General features: G+C 43.7%; 1 protein-coding gene across 1 annotated transcript in view; it reads right to left on the bottom strand.

Annotated features, from left to right (window-relative positions):
* The window catches only part of LOC138948331 (uncharacterized), a 322,492-nt gene that overhangs the window by 227,622 nt on the left and 75,908 nt on the right, over nucleotides 1–18,962 (bottom strand). Inside the window, exons 5-7 of the mRNA XM_070319840.1 lie at nucleotides 14,700–14,804; nucleotides 8,435–8,554; nucleotides 3,023–3,124 (exon numbers count right to left, since the gene is read on the bottom strand). Of these exons, the coding sequence (XP_070175941.1) occupies nucleotides 3,023–3,124; nucleotides 8,435–8,554; nucleotides 14,700–14,804 (327 nt within the window). The remainder of the gene's footprint in view (nucleotides 1–3,022; nucleotides 3,125–8,434; nucleotides 8,555–14,699; nucleotides 14,805–18,962) is intronic.

Below are 18,962 nucleotides of genomic sequence, written 5' to 3' on the forward strand. Positions count from 1 at the left end.
CACACCATTAAGCAACAACACCAATGACACGACAAGTAAGATAGACGTATAACCATAAGAACGGTTTGTGTAAATATGCTGTAGTCTTTTATACCGGGGCGAGATGGAGATCAACCCCTTATAACTCAACTATTTTCCCCTTCAAAAACATGGTTTTGCCTTTTAGCCGATCACAAACTGGAACCTCAAACAGAGAAGAATGCACCATCCAAACATCTCAAGTTAAGAATAAAACGAGTATTCTATTCATTCGTTCGGCCCGGACGTGAAAAACACAAAATTTTGCCTTTGCAGGCGTTGTTTCAGCACGCGTCCCGCACCGCTGCGCGGAGGAAAAGTGACGTCACTCTAGTCTTGGTTTTTTTACTCAGGACGCGTCTGTCTTCTGCGCAAACAGTTTCAGGCATGGGAATTGTCCGCCGAATGGCGGATTTCCGCCGAATTTTTTTTTTGTTCCGCCGAAAATGCAAAAGTGTCCGCCGAAAAAATAAAGGGGGGAGGCACACAAAAAAAGCACCGGTTACTTTGGCCTTTGCGCAAAAGTCCGCGAAAACTTTCCGTACTTTGTTCACGCACTGCTACCGCCCGCTTCACGTTATTGAACTTTTATGTTTGAAAGTAAACCAGATTGCACAGATTGTGTTACAAGTTACATTTTCCTGTTTGTCTCAACAGATCAATTTTTTTACAAATTTAAACCATATAATAATACATGTATATTTTTTTTTCTTCAAAAAAGCAAAAATTGGTACATTTTTGTACTAAAAACTCTGATTCTAAAAACAGAATTTAATGGCAAACTTGGAGCTCAGATGACACCAGATTGCACCATCTGGGTTCTTTGGATAAAAAAAATTTCCGGGGGGGCATGCCCCCGGACCCCCCTAGTAAGGCTAAGCGCTTCGCGCCGTCGACTTGACGCTTCGCGTCTTCAGTTATAAATTTTCCGCCTTTTTTACAATTTTTAATTCCCATGCCTGAACTGTTTATAGCGGCTTCATTGAGAAGACTTGTGAGCATCTGAGATGGTATCCGACCAAAAAAAAATGTAAATCCACGCCTATCAAAGATTTGTTAAAATTTTTTCTTCAAAAGCTATTTGTAAAATGAACAATCTATATGTCCATAACACATACTTTGATAAAAGTGAACTCGACTTAACAGCAAAGAGCAATTTCTATCTTCCGTTTTGGCGACGACGACAAATTGCTCCATTTTCCAATGGGAAAGGTTCGCAAAGGCCCCGTCCCGACTGTGTGAGAGGGAAAAAAGAAGGTCACTGTCACTTGTCGTCGTGCTGAGTAAAGTTGGCGGGGTCTTCCCCGCAAAGTCACTAGTGAGTCATCCTAAAATATCTAAGGATGGTCAAGGGAGTGAACTGGTAATAATGGAAGGGCGCTGGTTCTGTGCAATGCTTAGTTCTCGATATCTGTGTGACCACATGACGTCATTTATACTGTCTTCATCGAAGATCGTTCGTATTCCAGTCAGTGCCATTTCCCAGTTTTGTGTTCTGCGGTCGTTTTGAACGAATTGACAAGTTGAAAAAACAAGAAGGGCAAAGCCCATACGACTCACATGCTTGACCTCGACCTTTAGGGTAACTAAACCTAGCAATGACATCATACACTAAGAACTGCTTTACACATTTTTCCTACCAAAATACATGTGACCTTGACCCAAGGTCAAGGTCATCCAAGGTCATGCAACACAAAGCTGTTAATTCAAGACATAGGAAGTACAATGGTGCTTATTGGCTCTTTCTACCATGAGATATGGTCACTTTTAGTGGTTCACTACCTTATTTTGGTCACATTTCATAAGGGTCAAAGTGACCTTGACCTTGATCATATGTGACCAAATGTGTCTCATGATGAAAGCATAACATGTGCCCCACATAATTTTCAAGTTTGAAACAGTTATCTTCCATAGTTCAGGGTCAAGGTCACTTCAAAATATGTATACAATCCAACTTTGAAGAGCTCCTGTGACCTTGACCTTGAAGCAAGGTAAACCAAACTGGTATCAAAAGATGGGGCTTACTTTGCCCTATATATCATATGTAGGTGAGGTATTCAATCTCAAAAACTTCAGAGAAAATGGGAAAAATGTGAAAAATAGCCGTTTTTTAGGCAACATTTATGGCCCCTGCGACCTTGACCTTGAAGCAAGGTCAAGATGCTATGTATGTTTTTTGGGGCCTTGTCATCATACACCATCTTGCCAAATTTGGTACTGATAGACTGAATAGTGTCCAAGAAATATCCAACGTTAAAGTTTTCCGGACGTCCGGACGTCCGGACGGACGGACGGACGACTCGGGTGAGTACATAGACTCACTTTTGCTTCGCATGTGAGTCAAAAATGACATTTTATTTTTGCATGCAAAGCAACTGAATATGAAAAGCAAGAAAGCGTGGAGAAGTATGTTTGGGTCCTGCAAGACTTTATGACCAACGAGTTTCCCCTTGAAAGAAAATGAAGATGTCTGCTTTAAAGGTATGGGGATTTTACAGCGCACACGACAAAATGCAAGTCGTTGAACGTTGTTATTCTTCTTTCTTTGAAGTACCGTAGATTTGTTCTTGGCAATAGTTTCGAGTTCTGCATTGTTATACTATGGGAAAAAACATTTAAACGCAAATTCGCACTGAGCACTTACCAAATGTATGGCAACCATAGTAGTTATCACATCTGTATTGACAGTACACAGCGCACTTACCAAACGTATGACAAACAAAGTATATATCACATCTATATTGACAGTACACAGCGCACTTACCAAACGTATGACAAACAAAGTAGATATCACATCTATATTGACAGTACACAGCGCACTTACCAAACGTATGACAAACAAAGTAGATATCACATCTATATTGACAGTACACAGCGCACTTACCAAACGTATGACAAACAAAGTAGATATCACATCTATATTGACAGTACACAGCGCACTTACCAAACGTATGACAAACAAAGTATTTATCACAAATGTATTGACAGTACACAGAGCACTTACCATCCCGGCAACCATAGTGGTTATCACAAGCGTATGCACAGTCCTCCATGGGTGGACAGCGATTACAGTGGCCTGCACTCAAAAACTCATTTTCCGGGCAACCTGCAAAGTTGAGTTACATTACGTCACCTGTTCTTTGTCTTCAATAGAAAACAAGAAAAGCAAATGTTAGCACACGACACGCCTTCGCTAACCACGCCCCCCCCCCCCCCCCCCCTTGAACCAACTCACCCCTTAGAAGACGCCCTTCCTTTTAAGACCCCGAAACAAGGATAAGACATTTTCAAGACCCTGGCTGGCCGGCCGGCCGTCCATACAGAAGGACACATACGTAGGCTGTTCCATAATTATTAAGAATCTTGGAAACAGATCTTACCAGGCCATTTTCTAGTCCAATCCTTAACCAGCGGACACCCAACTGGCCATCCTCTCAAACGACCTCATTCAGGCTTGGGACTACTTGACATCAGCTATTCTTTTGTATGGCCCTCGTGAAGTCTCGGACAGAGTCTTAGAGGCTCTCAAACCGTTTTCCGCGGCTGTTTCTTTAAACTTAAAACAGGTTGAACTAGCATGGGGAGATGTCAAGAAAAAAGGGTGGATACCGTTACGACAACAGCAGTACTCCCTTTGGTGCCAAGAAATCCGGCTTTTGTCGCAAAGGCAGTATGCACAAGTGTGTCGCAAATGCAGTATGTAAAGGTGCCTTGTCTTGCAAAACATTTACCACAAGGCAAAAAAAGCTTTCGGTAGATGACAAAAGGCCAGTTCTCACGGATGTAGTGGGGAAAAATACAAATTCAAAATCCAAAGCTAACACACACACACACACACACACACACACACACACACACACACCACACACAGAAAGTCTGTGTTTCACACACCACACTGTACCTTGCACCACCCCCTGTGTTTCACATACCACACTGTACATTGCATCCCCCCTGTGTTTCACACACCACACTGTACATTGCATCCCCCCCTGTGTTTCACACACCACACTGTACATTGCATCCCCCCCCTGTGTTTCACATACCACACTGTACATTGCATCACCCCCTGTGTTTCACACACCACACTGTACATTGCACAACCCCCTGTGTTTCACATACCACATTGTACATTGCACCACCCCCTGTGTTTCACATACCACACTGTACATTTCACCACCCCCTGTGTTTCACATACCACACTGTACAATGCACCACCCCCTGTGTTTCACATACCACACTGTACATTACACCACACCCTGTGTTTCACATACCACACTGTACATTGCACCACCCCCTGTGTTTCACATACCACACTGTACATTGCACCATCCCCTGTGTTTCACATACCACACTGTACATTGCATCACCCCCTGTGTTTCACATACCACACTGTACATTGCATCACCCCCTGTGTTTCACACACCACACTGTACATTGCACAACCCCCTGTGTTTCACACACCACACTGTACATTGCACAACCCCCTGTGTTTCACATACCACACTGTACATTGCACCACCCCCTGTGTTTCACATACCACACTGTACACTGCACCACACCCTGTGTTTCACATACCACACTGTACATTTCACCACCCCCTGTGTTTCACATACCACACTGTACATTGCACCACCCCCTGTGTTTCACATACCACACTGTACATTGCATCACACCCTGTGTTTCACATACCACACTGTACATTGCACCACACCCTGTGTTTCACATACCACACTGTACAATGCACCACCCCCTGTGTTTCACATACCGCACTGTACATTGCACCACACCCTGTGTTTCACATACCACACTGTACATTGCACCACCCCCTGTGTTTCACATACCACACTGTACATTGCACCACCCCCTGTGTTTCACATACCACACTGTACATTGCATCACACCCTGTGTTTCACATACCACACTGTACATTGCACCACACCCTGTGTTTCACATACCACACTGTACATTGCACCACACCCTGTGTTTCACACACCACACTGTACATTGCACCACACCCTGTGTTTCACATACCACACTGTACATTGCACCACACCCTGTGTTTCACATACCACAATGTACATTGCACCACACCCTGTGTTTCACATACCACAATGTACATTGCACCACCCCCTGTGTTTCACATATCACACTGTACATTGCATCACCCCCTGTGTTTCACACACCACACTGTACATTGCACCACACCCTGTGTTTCACATACCACAATGTACATTGCACCACACCCTGTGTTTCACATACCACAATGTACATTGCACCACACCCTGTGTTTCACATACCACACTGTACATTGCATCACACCCTGTGTTCCACATACCACACTGTACATTGCACCACCCCCTGTGTTTCACATACCACACTGTACATTGCACCACCCACTGTGTTTCACATACCACACTGTACATTGCACCACAACCTGTGTTTCACATACCACACTGTACATTGCATCACCCCCTGTGTTTCACATACCACACTGTACATTGCACCACCCCCTGTGTTTCACATACCACACTGTACATTGCACCACACCCTGTGTTTCACATACCACACTGTACATTGCATCACCCCCTGTGTTTCACATACCACACTGTACATTGCACCACCACCCCCTGTGTTTCACATACCACACTGTACATTGCACCACACCCTGTGTTTCACATACCACACTGTACATTGCACCACCCCCTGTGTTTCACATACCACACTGTACATTGCACCACACCCTGTGTTTCACACACCACACTATACAATGCACCACACCCTGTGTTTCACATACCACAATGTACATTGCACCACACCCTGTGTTTCACATACCACAATGTACATTGCACCACCCCCTGTGTTTCACATATCACACTGTACATTGCATCACACCCTGTGTTTCACACACCACACTGTACATTGCACCACACCCTGTGTTTCACATACCACAATGTACATTGCACCACACCCTGTGTTTCACATACCACAATGTACATTGCACCACACCCTGTGTTTCACATACCACACTGTACATTGCATCACACCCTGTGTTCCACATACCACACTGTACATTGCACCACCCCCTGTGTTTCACATACCACACTGTACATTGCACCACCCCCTGTGTTTCACATACCACACTGTACATTGCACCACACCCTGTGTTTCACATACCACACTGTACATTGCACCACCCCCTGTGTTTCACATACCACACTGTACATTGCACCACCACCCCCTGTGTTTCACATACCACACTGTACATTGCACCACCCCCTGTGTTTCACATACCACACTGTACATTGCGCCACCCCCTGCGTTTCACATACCACACTGTACATTGCACCACCCCCTGTGTTTCACATACCACACTGTACATTGCACCACACCCTGTGTTTCACATACCACACTGTACATTGCACCACCCCCTGTGTTTCACACACCACACTGTACATTGCACCACCACCCCCTGTGTTTCACACACCACACTGTACATTGCACCACACCCTGTGTTTCACACACCACACTGTACATTGCACCACCCACTGTGTTTCACATACCACACTGTACATTGCACCACCCCCTGTGTTTCACATACCACACTGTACATTGCACCACCCCCTGTGTTTCACATACCACACTGTACATTGCACCACACCCTGTGTTTCACACACCACACTGCACCACCCCCTGTTTCACACACCACACTATACATTGCACCACCACCCCCTGTGTTTCACATACCACACTGTACATTGCACCACACCCTGTGTTTCACACACCACACTGCACCACCCCCTGTGTTTCACATTGTACATTGCACCACCCCCTGTGTTTCACACACCACACTGTACATTGCACCACCACCCCCTGTGTTTCACATACCACACTGTACATTGCACCACCCCCTGTGTTTCACATACCACACTGTACATTGCACCACCCCCTGTGTTTCACATACCACACTTTACATTGCACCCCCTGTGTTTCACATACCACACTGTACATTGCACCACACCCTGTGTTTCACACACCACACTGTACATTGCACCACCCCCTGTGTTTCACATACCACACTGTACATTGCACCACACCCTGTGTTTCACACACCACACTGTACATTGCACCACCCACTGTGTTTCACATACTACACTGTACATTGCACCACAACCTGTGTTTCACATACCACACAGTACATTGCACCACACCCTGTGTTTCACATACCACACAGTACATTGCACCACACCCTGTGTTTCACATACCACACTGTACATTGCACCACCCCCTGTGTTTCACATACCACACTGTACATTGCATCACCCCCTGTGTTTCACATACCACACTGTACATTGCACCACCCCCTGTGTTTCACATTCCACACTGTACATTGCACCACCCCCTGTGTTTCATATACCACACTGTACATTGCACCACAACCTGTGTTTCACATACCACACAGTACATTGCACCACACCCTGTGTTTCACATACCACACAGTACATTGCACCACACCCTGTGTTTCACATACCACACTGTACATTGCACCACCCCCTGTGTTTCACATACCACACTGTACATTGCATCACCCCCTGTGTTTCACATACCACACTGTACATTGCACCACCCCCTGTGTTTCACATTCCACACTGTACATTGCACCACCCCCTGTGTTTCATATACCACACTGTACATTGCACCACCCCCTGTGACACTGTACATTGCATCACCCCCTGTGTTTCACATACCACACTGTACATTGCACCACCCCCTGTGTTTCACACACCACACTGTACATTGCACCACCACCCCCTGTGTTTCACATACCACACTGTACATTGCACCACCCCCCGTGTTTCACACACCACACTGTACATTGCATCACCCCCTGTGTTTCACATACCACACTGTACATTGCATCACCCCCTGTGTTTCACATACCACACTGTATATTGCATCACCCCCTGTGTTTCACACATCACACTGTACATTGCATCACCCCCTGTGTTTCACATACCACACTGTACATTGCATCACCCCATGTGTTTCACACATCACACTGTACATTGCACCATCCCCTGTGTTTCACATACCACACTGCACCACCCCCTGTGTTTCACATACCACACTGTACATTGCACCACCCCCTGTGTTTCACATACCACACTGTACATTGCACCACCCCCTGTGTTTCACATACCACACTGTACATTGCATCACCCCCTGTGTTTCACATACCACACTGTACATTGCACCACCCCCTGTGTTTCACATGCCACAATGTACATTACACCCCCTCCACCACCCCTCCCCCCACTGTGTTTGACACACAACGTGTGTGTGTGTGTGTGTGTGTGTGTGTGTGTGTGTGTGTGTGTATGTGTGTGTGTGCGTGTGTGTGTGTGTGCAGTGGTGTTACCTGAAGCAGTAATCTCATTAAATTTAAAGAACCGATCATTAGTGGTTATCCATTCTCGCTTGTAGATGTGGATGTATCGTCCTGTTACAGGCCCGGCAGGGCATCCAATATAAGTTATACCTGCAAAACAGCATGCAATCAATTAGCCTAAATTCCCAATCCCTCTCTCTGTCTCTGTCTATGTCTCTCTCTTTACTTATATTTTCAAGAACGGCACTAACGTGGTAGATTATGTATCAACCTGCCTGGTGCCTAGCTTCCATAGGCGTGTGGTTTGTGAGAGAGTGTAGTCAGACCACATGCCTGTGAAAATATCTTTTTACAGGAGGTTAGATCATTTGCCTTTCAAGAAACGTTGGATGAGGTCAACAAAAAAGTTAACGTCAATGTTCATGATGCAGTATAACTTTATGATGCACTCCTAGATCCTCGATGCAGCTTCTTGTATGTTTTATAAATACAACTGGAAATGAAACTTCAAATTTTACAAGGATCAAACTGCGTTTTTCCATCTCGGTTAATCATTCAGCAAATGTTCAATTCTCTATCTTCAAAAACAACGCGACCAAACTTTTGCTAAAAGGGACAGTGCAGGGGTCACAGCATTGCTGAAGCAGCGATTTGTCTTTGTGTCGCAGATTACGATATGAACAGTCAAAAGCTTTACATAACTTTTTCACAGATAAGTTTAAAGTTGCCAGCCAAACAGAACTCAACTGTATGCGGTTGGCAAGTTCGCATCTCCGGCCACATTGTAATTAACATTGAACACGTGTGGGGCTCAAGGCTGAGTGACGCAATGTCAATAGGATAAGACCATTTCATTTTTACATTTAGTCAAGTTTTCACTCAGAAAGTTAAAAGGAACAGAGACACAGAAAAGCGTGCTATCCTGCTCAGCGCAACCATTACCGCGCTATTCTGGCAAGTCAATTTCATTGCCTTTGCCACGAGCGGTGGACTGACGAGTCTACGAGTATATGGTCTTGGTGAAAAATATGCGTGCGTTCAGTTTCATTCTGTGAGTACGACAGCTTGACTAAAATTAATGTTCTATTTTCGCCTTACACGACTTGTTTCGTTGTCCGGGGGCCCTGCAGATAATACAAGTCGCGTAAGGCGAAATTACTACATTTAGTCAAGCTGTGGAACTCACAGAATGAAACTGAACGCACTGCATTTTTTCACAATGACCGTAGTCCGCCGCTTGTGCAAAACGAAGTGAAACTGACGAGCCTGTTTAGCGCGGTAGTGGTTTCGCTGTGCTGCATAGAATGCTTTTCTGTGCCTCTCTTCGTTTTAACTTTCAGTGAGTTTCTGAGCGTGTTTTTAATCCAAACATATCATATCTATATGTTTTTGGAATCAGGAACCGACAAGGAATAAGATGAAATTGTTTTTAAATCGATTTCTGAAATTTAATTTTGATCATAATTTTTATATTTTTAATTTTCAGAGATTGTTTTTAATCCAAATATAGCATATTCATATGTTTTTGGAATCAGGAAAAATGATGTAGAATAAGATGAACGTAAATTTGGATCGTTTTATATGAAATTTTATTACAATTTTCAGATTTTTAATGACCAAAGTCATTAATTAATTTTTAAGCCACCAAGCTGAAATGCAATACCGCAGTCCGGCTTTTGTCGAAGATTGCTTGGCCAAAATTTCAATCAATTTGATTGAAAAATAAAAGTGTGACAGTGCCCCCTCAACTTTTACAAAAAGCCGGATATGACATCATCAGACATTTATCCAAAAAATGAAAAATACCGTCTTTCTTTCTTTCTTTATTTGGTGTTTAACGTCGTTTTCAACCACGAAGGTTATATCGCGACGGGGGAAGGGGGGAGATGGGATAGAGAGAGCCACTTGTCGATTGTTTCTTGTTTACAAAAGCACTAATCTAAAATATGCTCCAGGGGCTTGCAACATTATAAGATGTTTGATGGGTTGTTGACAGACCAGCTTTTTTATGAAACAAAAGACAATATGCTCCCCCTCGGACCGACAAAAAAGCTGGTCTGTCAACAAACCACCAAACATCGTTTTTGTCATCATTTTGGTAATGAAAAAATAAGTGCACAATCAACCCAGGGAGCCATGCTTTGAAACACGGGTTCCGTGCTGATAACCACACGAGTCCCGGTTTGATAACCACTGGCAATCAAAGCTGGCGTGTGAAAGCAACTTTCTGTGTTTTTGAGTTCATTAAATGGAGGGATGAATATGTGAGGTTTGAGGATGCACAGTTCTGTAGGTTCATCTCGGTATTCCACCCCCTCGGCTTTCTGTTGTAAATATTAAGCTGAGTGATCGAATGTGGAAGCTACGTTTGGTCAAAGGTCACAGAAGATTTGCGTCGTGCAGCGAAGGAAAGAATCGCGATCTTGTTTCCGACTCAGTGCCTCTTTGTTGGCTCACGTAAGTGTAGCCTATGCGATCGTAACTTTGTCTGTCTGTGCGTGCGTGCGTGCGTGCGTGCGTGCGTGCGTGCGTCTGTGCGTGTGTATGTCTGTGGTAGAAACTCTAACATTTGAAGACGTCACATTACATTGACGTCACATTATGACGTAAGAGGGTTAGACGTCACGCGAAGGAAGTACTGACAGTCTCGGTCATTATTATTTTGAGCGCGCCGAGACTAGTTGGCAGTCGTGTCCTTGTAAGTAGGCTACATGCAGACAGACAGATCTAGATCTAGTGTCTCGCTTTCTTGCACAGTTTCACCTATGCTCTTTCTGTGTGTGTGTGTGTGTGTGTGTGTGTGTGTGTGTGTGTGTGTGTGTGTGTGTGTGTGAGCGTGTATAACTATACAAATGGGGAAGAAATCTTTACACACTTGGTAACAAATGGGGAATTTGAAAAAATGGGGAAGCCAAAAAATTCCCCATTTTTTTCAACTATATTTTGCCTCAATTTGACGGAAAGAATGTCATAACAATGTTCAAAATGACACTCTTTCCGTAAAAAAAAAATATAAAAAAAAAATATTTTTTTTTTTACGGAAAGAATGTCATAACAATGTTCAAAATGACACTCTTTCCGTAAAAAAAAAATATAAAAAAAAAATATTTTTTTTTTTTACGGAAAGAATGTCATAATAATGTTCAAAATGAGATTCTTTCCGTCCCCTATAGGCGACGAAATAGGTCAACTTTTTTGCCTTTTTTAGTGTAAAATTCGTCGATGCCGGACCGAGTACTGCACTCAGTGCCGTTGTAGTGCAAGTGCACTAGAAAGGCACTGCGCCCAGTGCCGTTGTAGTGCAAGTGCACTACAAACGCACTATCCGTTGTGTGAATGTGCGTATTAGGAAATTCCCCATTTGTGGGTTTATACACGTATGTGTGTGTGTGTGTGTGTGTGTGTGTGTGTGTGTGACGGAGTGATTGAGTTTGTGTTACTGTTTGTCTATTTCCTACGTGAGCCTTGAAGGCTTCGCCTCTTGTTTTTCATTAGACCTGTCATTCTGCTTGCTCGGCTTTGTTAGACACAGACTTTACCAATAATGCTCAAATTCCTTTTCTTCCACACGCAGATGAGCCTTTTCGCAACATTCACTCTCTCTTCCCAATTCTCTCACTTTTGACGCACGCATGTAATTACAGACATATACACTGACCCAGAATGTTCATGTTGTCTGTACATGCAAAACCGCAACACTCATTCCTACAGTTCTTCCGTGACCCAAACCACATTAGCTTGGATTTTTATTGATTGAAGTTCAAACCTGATATTTCCGAAAATGTATCAATCAAAGCCAGGGCTTGGAACATGTCATGTTCATCTTGCAAAAACAATGTAACATCATCAGCGTACAACAATACTTTTAAAACTTTATCCATATCTCCGTTGTTCCATAATGACATACCCTTTATATTTTTGGCCTCTCGAATTTTGATTGCTAACAATTCAACTGCTAATACGAAGGCTAGTGCGGAAAAAGGACAACCTTGCCTTATTCCGGAATCAATATTAAAAAATTCAGATAACCAACCACAATAATTTACACAACTTTTGGCGTTTTTCATCAAAACATCAACCCATTTCACACAAGAAGGGCAAAGCCCATACGACTCACATGCTTTACACATTTTTCCTACCAAAATACATGTGACCTTGACCCAAGGTCAAGGTCATCCAAGGTCATGCAACACAAAGCTGTTAGTTCAAGACATAGGAAGTACAATGGTGCTTATTGGCTCTTTCTACCATGAGATATGGTCACTTTTAGTGGTTCACTACCTTATTTTGGTCACATTTCATAAGGGTCAAAGTGACCTTGACCTTGATCATATGTGACCAAATGTGTCTCATGATGAAAGCATAACATGTGCCCCACATAATTTTTAAGTTTGAAACAGTTATCTTCCATAGTTCAGGGTCAAGGTCACTTCAAAATATGTATACAATCCAACTTTAAAGAGCTCCTGTGACCTTGACCTTGAAGCAAGGTAAACCAAACTGGTATCAAAAGATGGGGCTTACTTTGCCCTATATATCATATATAGGTGAGGTATTGAATCTCAAAAACTTCAGAGAAAATGAGAAAAATGTGAAAAATAGCTGTTTTTTAGGCAACATTTATGGCCCCTGCGACCTTGACCTTGAAGCAAGGTCAAGATGCTATGTATGTTTTTTGGGGCCTTGTCATCATACACCATCTTGCCAAATTTGGTACTGATAGACTGAATAGTGTCCAAGAAATATCCAACGTTAAAGTTTTCCGGACGGACGGACGTCCGGACGGACGTCCGGACGGACGGACGACTCGGGTGAGTACATAGACTCACTTTTGCTTCGCATGTGAGTCAAAAATCAGTTCCAAAACCAAATTATTCAAACATCTTCAACATAAACTCTTTGGAAATGCAATCAAATGCATGAAAAAGTCAATTGACACCATCAACCCAGGCTTATTATGTAAATCTGCATGTTCTAAAACACTATCAACTAATCGCAATAAGGTTGAGACACGTCTACCTTTTATATACCCAACTTGATCCTCATTCACAACACTCCCTATAACACCAGAGAGCTAATAACTTATAATTTGTATTGGTCAGTGAAATAGGTCTCCAATTCTTTAAATCATTTCTTGATAAATCCTTCCCTTTATAAATCAGTGTAATTGCCGCTTTACACTGTGAATTAGATAGAGTTCCATTTTTAAAAGCAGAGTTAAAAGAAGCAAGTATATACCTTTTTAGGCTCCTCCAAAAAATCTTATAAAACTCAACTATTAATCCATCAATTCCAGGCGCAGAACCATTATTCATACGCTTTAGAGCTGACAAAACTTCCCCTTCAACCACTTCCCTTTTACAGCTGTCTTTCTGCTGATCATTTATTTTTAAAACCTTTGTTCCATCCAAAAAAGTGTCAATTTTCAAGCTCATGTTTCCCTCATCAATTTTTCGTTTATCCCCGAGTACGCAGTACTAAGGTCCAGCAGACTTTAATTGTGTGTCTGTGTGTCTGTCTCGACTTAACAGCTTATTGCTGGGAAACTACTGGGCGCAGTTCGTTCAAAAGTTGATACACTAACTTGATAATAGGTCCGATTGATCGTATTAAAACTTCATAATGTTACCTGAGACCTAAATGCGAAATAATCCACAAAAACGACTCTTAACGGTGGGAGGTTTGGCGGTGGGATAGAACTGCGGTTCGGCTCATAGAACAGCCAAGCCAGCGACACCAGGCTTTGCGTGCGTGTGCCACTGACTTCGCGTGCTGCGCGACCTAATTTTAGCACCCTAGGCATTTGAGTTCACTGGCAAAATTGTCAGAGTTGGTGGCTTGGTGGCCAAAGTGATCCGGGTTCGATTCCCGGCATGGGCGGTCTATTTATTTATTTTTTTTTTTAATTCTTGTTTACTATTGTTTATTATGAACGTTTTAATGTTTTATTTTACTCTAATAATTTTTTTAATTGTGTAAAATATATAATTTTATTTATTTATTTTTTTTTTTTAAATCCACGTGCACAAGACAAAAACTTTCATACTGGGAGAGCGAGCCAGTCTGAAGAGTACTCGGGTCCAGCGAGAGCGTTTTTTTATACAAATCAGCAAAATACGTTTTTTGGACGAGAATAATATCCTCTTGCGTTGTAACAATTCGTCTATTATCATCTGTTACACTTTCCATTATTTTTGCTGTCTGGTCTAGCTTGATTTGTGTGCCACGCTATGTCTGGTCTAGCTTGATGTATGTGCCACGCTATGTCTGTAGGTATACACTGCCGTTTACTCACCGTCGGTGTTGAAGTATGAGTTGACAACGGAGCGTATGTCCCCATAGTCGTAATTATCGCCGCAATGCACGCCGTCCATGGACACACTGAGAGATCTCATCCCGTCTGAAACAAGAACAGTAAACACCCGATTGCCTCCCTTTCGCAATCGAAGGATGTGATGTAATGGGCGCAGGACTGGTAGTGGGGAGGGGGAGGGGGGTTGGATTGGTCAGGTGTTTTACTTTATAAGAAGAAATAAAACCTGTTCAATGGCATGTTTTGTCATAGAAGAGAAGATGGCGAGCGAAGGGCCGACGTGTAAGAGCTGAGATCAATCAATTTTAGAGCTGTGCCTTGTTAGGTAACAGCAAATACGCCTTTGAATACAAACTGGCAAAGAAATTTGGATCGAGATATGCCAAAACAAAATATTCTAGGACAAATAAAAACAAGAAGGGCAAAGCCCACACGACTCACATGCTGAACAGACCTTGATCTTTCTTTCAGAATAATTTTACAATAAAACTGAGAAAAACAATATTTTACACATTTTTCCTACCAAAATACATGTGACCTTGACCCAAGGTCAAGGTCATCCAAGGTCATGCAACACAAAGCTGTTAATTCAAGACATAGGAAGTACAATGGTGCTTATTGGCTCTTTCTACCATGAGATATGGTCACTTTTAGTGGTTCACTACCTTATTTTGGTCACATTTCATAAGGGTCAAAGTGACCTTGACCTTGATCATATGTGACCAAATGTGTCTCATGATGAAAGCATAACATGTGCCCCACATAATTTTTAAGTTTGAAACAGTTATCTTCCATAGTTCAGGGTCAAGGTCCCTTCAAAATATGTATACAATCCAACTTTGAAGAGCTCCTGTGACCTTGACCTTGAAGCAAGGTAAACCAAACTGGTATCAAAAGATGGGGCTTACTTTGCCCTATATATCATATATAGGTGAGGTATTGAATCTCAAAAACTTTAGAGAAAATGGGGAAAATGTGAAAAATAGCAGTTTTTTAGACAACATTTATGGCCCCTGCGACCTTGACCTTGAAGCAAGGTCAAGATGCTATGTATGTTTTTTGGGGCCTTGTCATCATACACCATCTTGCCAAATTTGGTACTGATAGACTGAATAGTGTCCAAGAAATATCCAACGTTAAAGTTTTCCGGACGGCCGGCCGGACGGCCGGCCGGCCGGCCGGACGGACGGACGGACGGACGGACGGACGGACGGACGGACGGACGGACGGACGGACGGACGGACGGACGGACGGACGACTCGGGTGAGTACATAGACTCACTTTTGCTTCGCATGTGAGTCAATAAAACGGCTGGAGGTCATATTTGACTCCCCTGAGTAATCAGGAGAGTCTTAGGAATGAGCAGGATTAGGCCGTCCCAGGGGCGGACGAGGGGGGGAGGGCACAGGGGGCACGTGCCCCCCCCCCCCCCCCCCCCGAAAAAAAATTGGAAAGCTGATTCTATGACCATTATTTTCTAAGTTCAAATGGCACCAGATGGCACCATTTTGCTTCTTTGGGCAAACAATTTTTCCGGGGGGGGCCATGCCCCCGGACCCCCCCAGCAAATTCGGGCGCTTCGCGCCCATCACATTCACTTTCAAATCAAAGTGCCCCCCCCCCCCCTTACAAAGCAACTGATCCGCCCCTGCGTTCGACCAAACAGTATAGTACACAACCGACTTTTTTAGTGAAAAGTTAAGAAATGTGACACACATTGCCCATCACGAATACATTTAATCGTCTAACTTTATATTGAGGAGCAACATTAATAGTCAGGAGCTTTGCCAGTGTTTCTGTGTCTGTCTTCAAAAAGGTCAACTCACTTTCAACACTGTGCCCTTTTCTCTTTCAGCAACAACATGGCTTACCAACCACCACCGCATTGTACTCTCTTGCGAGTCATTCAAACTGGTCGATGACAATTTTCAACACGTGCTCTAAGCCGGCGAACCGCCACGCTGCATACTCTGTCTCGCGATCCACCCGGCGAAACCGGGTATATATTCATCTAGTTGTCAATATGACTACAATCACAAACTGAACAAGGAACTTAGTCGATAAATATCGACAGGGGGCCGACAAATGGTTTAAATGTGAAATGTGTGTATATGGGTGTGGGTCTGAAACAAACAAACAAACAAACTAACCATGTGAACCCCCCCCCCCCCCCCCCCTCGCGGGCTGAACGACTGACGTCACATGTCGCTTCGGTCTTTTCCGGCAGAACACCACATGTACATATAATACACACTTCGATCGCGTAGCACTGCCATTGCAAATTTTCGCAACGAAAACCGTGCTACTGTTTCTTGTGTGTTAAATCTGACAGCAATATAAGTGAACGAACAATTGAAAACTTATATCACGTTACTAAACTCCCAAAAGTAATAAATTACTTCTGACTGCGGTACACAATACATTTTCAAAGCAATTTTTATTATTTGTTAAGACATAAAAAATACAACGGAAGAAAAATAAAAGCAATAACAATTCTTTTTTTAAGTACAGACTAATACTGAAGCTCTCTCTTTCTCTTTCGTATGCTGGATTCAGGTGCACAAGTTTACTCACAGTTGCAGACAGATACAGATTCAAACACGTGTCGAGCGTAAAACAAAAAGTGAAACTGGAGAATAACATGAACCTGAAAACTTTTAAAATATTTGTACCCAGCACCAAGAGAGATTATTGTAAAAAAATCGTTTTACTACAAAGTGTCTGTGTTCTACATAAGACGGGAGAATTTACATAGCAACAGAAAACATGCTTGTAAATCACTGAGCACCAACAGTTAAAAATCAATGTCGCTCACCTCATGCAGACTGAAATGCAAACCTGCACACATACATACACACAAACAAGGGGGGAGCATCCGTGGACTGGCACTAATGATATGATCAACTGCATATGTAGCTATACTGTTCAAAAAAAGAAACGCATAGTTGCTACTTGCCAAATTTGTTTTATTTTTCGAAAAAATTAACAGAAAATCCAATATTTAGATTATTTGTTTGAAATTTGGTATGGACACAGTTGAATGCACACACAGTTCATTTGCATCTTCAAATCAATCAGTCAATCAATACGATTGGGTGCCGAGGCTGTCAAGTCAGTAGGGGGTGTGACTGCCTTGAGCAGCAACAACTGCGCGGCATCTTCTGGGCATGGACTGGATCAGATGCCGGATATCTTGCTGTGGGATGGTGTCCCACTCCTCCTGAAGTGCCTGCAATAGATCGCGGTGATTTGCCGGCGCTTCTTCTCGCCTGCGCACACGTCTGTCCAATTGACAATTCATCCCAGAGATGTTCTATCGGGTTCATGTCTGGCGACATGGATGGCCAGGGAAGCACCTGGACATGGTGGTCGGTGAGGAACTGGGTGGTGAGTCGTGCTGTGTGCGGGCGAGCGTTGTCCTGCTGGAATATGGCATCCTGGTCAGCCAGAAGAGGAAGGGCGTGTGGGCGCAGAATTTCCTCCACGTATCGCTGAGCAGTTATGCGCCCTTGGACGTGCACCAGGGTGCTCCTTCCAGCGGTATTGATCGCCCCCCACACCATGACGCCTCCACCACCATGAACGGGTGCCTCATCCACACAGTTGGGCGCGTAACGTTCGTTTACTCTCCGGTAGACCCTCCTCCGACCATCATGTCACTGGAGCAGGAAGTAGGACTCGTCGCTGAACCACACGTGTCTCCAGTGATTCCGGACGGTCCAGCGAAGGTGCTGGTTGCCCCACTGCACTCGGTTCTGGCGATGGCGGCGGGTGAGGACAGCTCCTCTGTGAGGTCTGCGAGCTCTCAAACCTGGGGCCAGTTTCACAAGCCAGAAACACAGTCGACCGACTGCAGTTGTCCGAGATAACCACAGTAATCCGACGTAATCGGGTTTCACGAACAAAATTTCGGTCGACTGACTGCGGGTCGTCTCACCGGAAGTCGGCCGAACACGGTGAAGCTCTCCCCCCAACACTGTGTTCGGCTTACTGCGGTAAACCGAAAATAAATGTAATTATCCGCACAGTCAATGGCAGAATGCTCACACTTGTTTGGATTGTGAGCCAAACCTTGTGATTGTTCTTCGAAATGTATCTATCATGACGCAGTAATCCAGGAGACAAGTCAGGGTTATGTCTTGAAGACGTCACATTATGGCGTAAGAGGGTTCGACGTCACGCGAAGGAATTACTGAAAGTCTCGGTCATTGTTATTTTGAGCGGGCCGAGACTTGTTTTTTCTTC

The sequence above is a fragment of the Littorina saxatilis genome, linkage group LG15, assembly GCF_037325665.1.
Source record: "Littorina saxatilis isolate snail1 linkage group LG15, US_GU_Lsax_2.0, whole genome shotgun sequence".
In the NCBI taxonomy this organism is placed as follows: Eukaryota; Metazoa; Mollusca; class Gastropoda; order Littorinimorpha; family Littorinidae; genus Littorina; species Littorina saxatilis.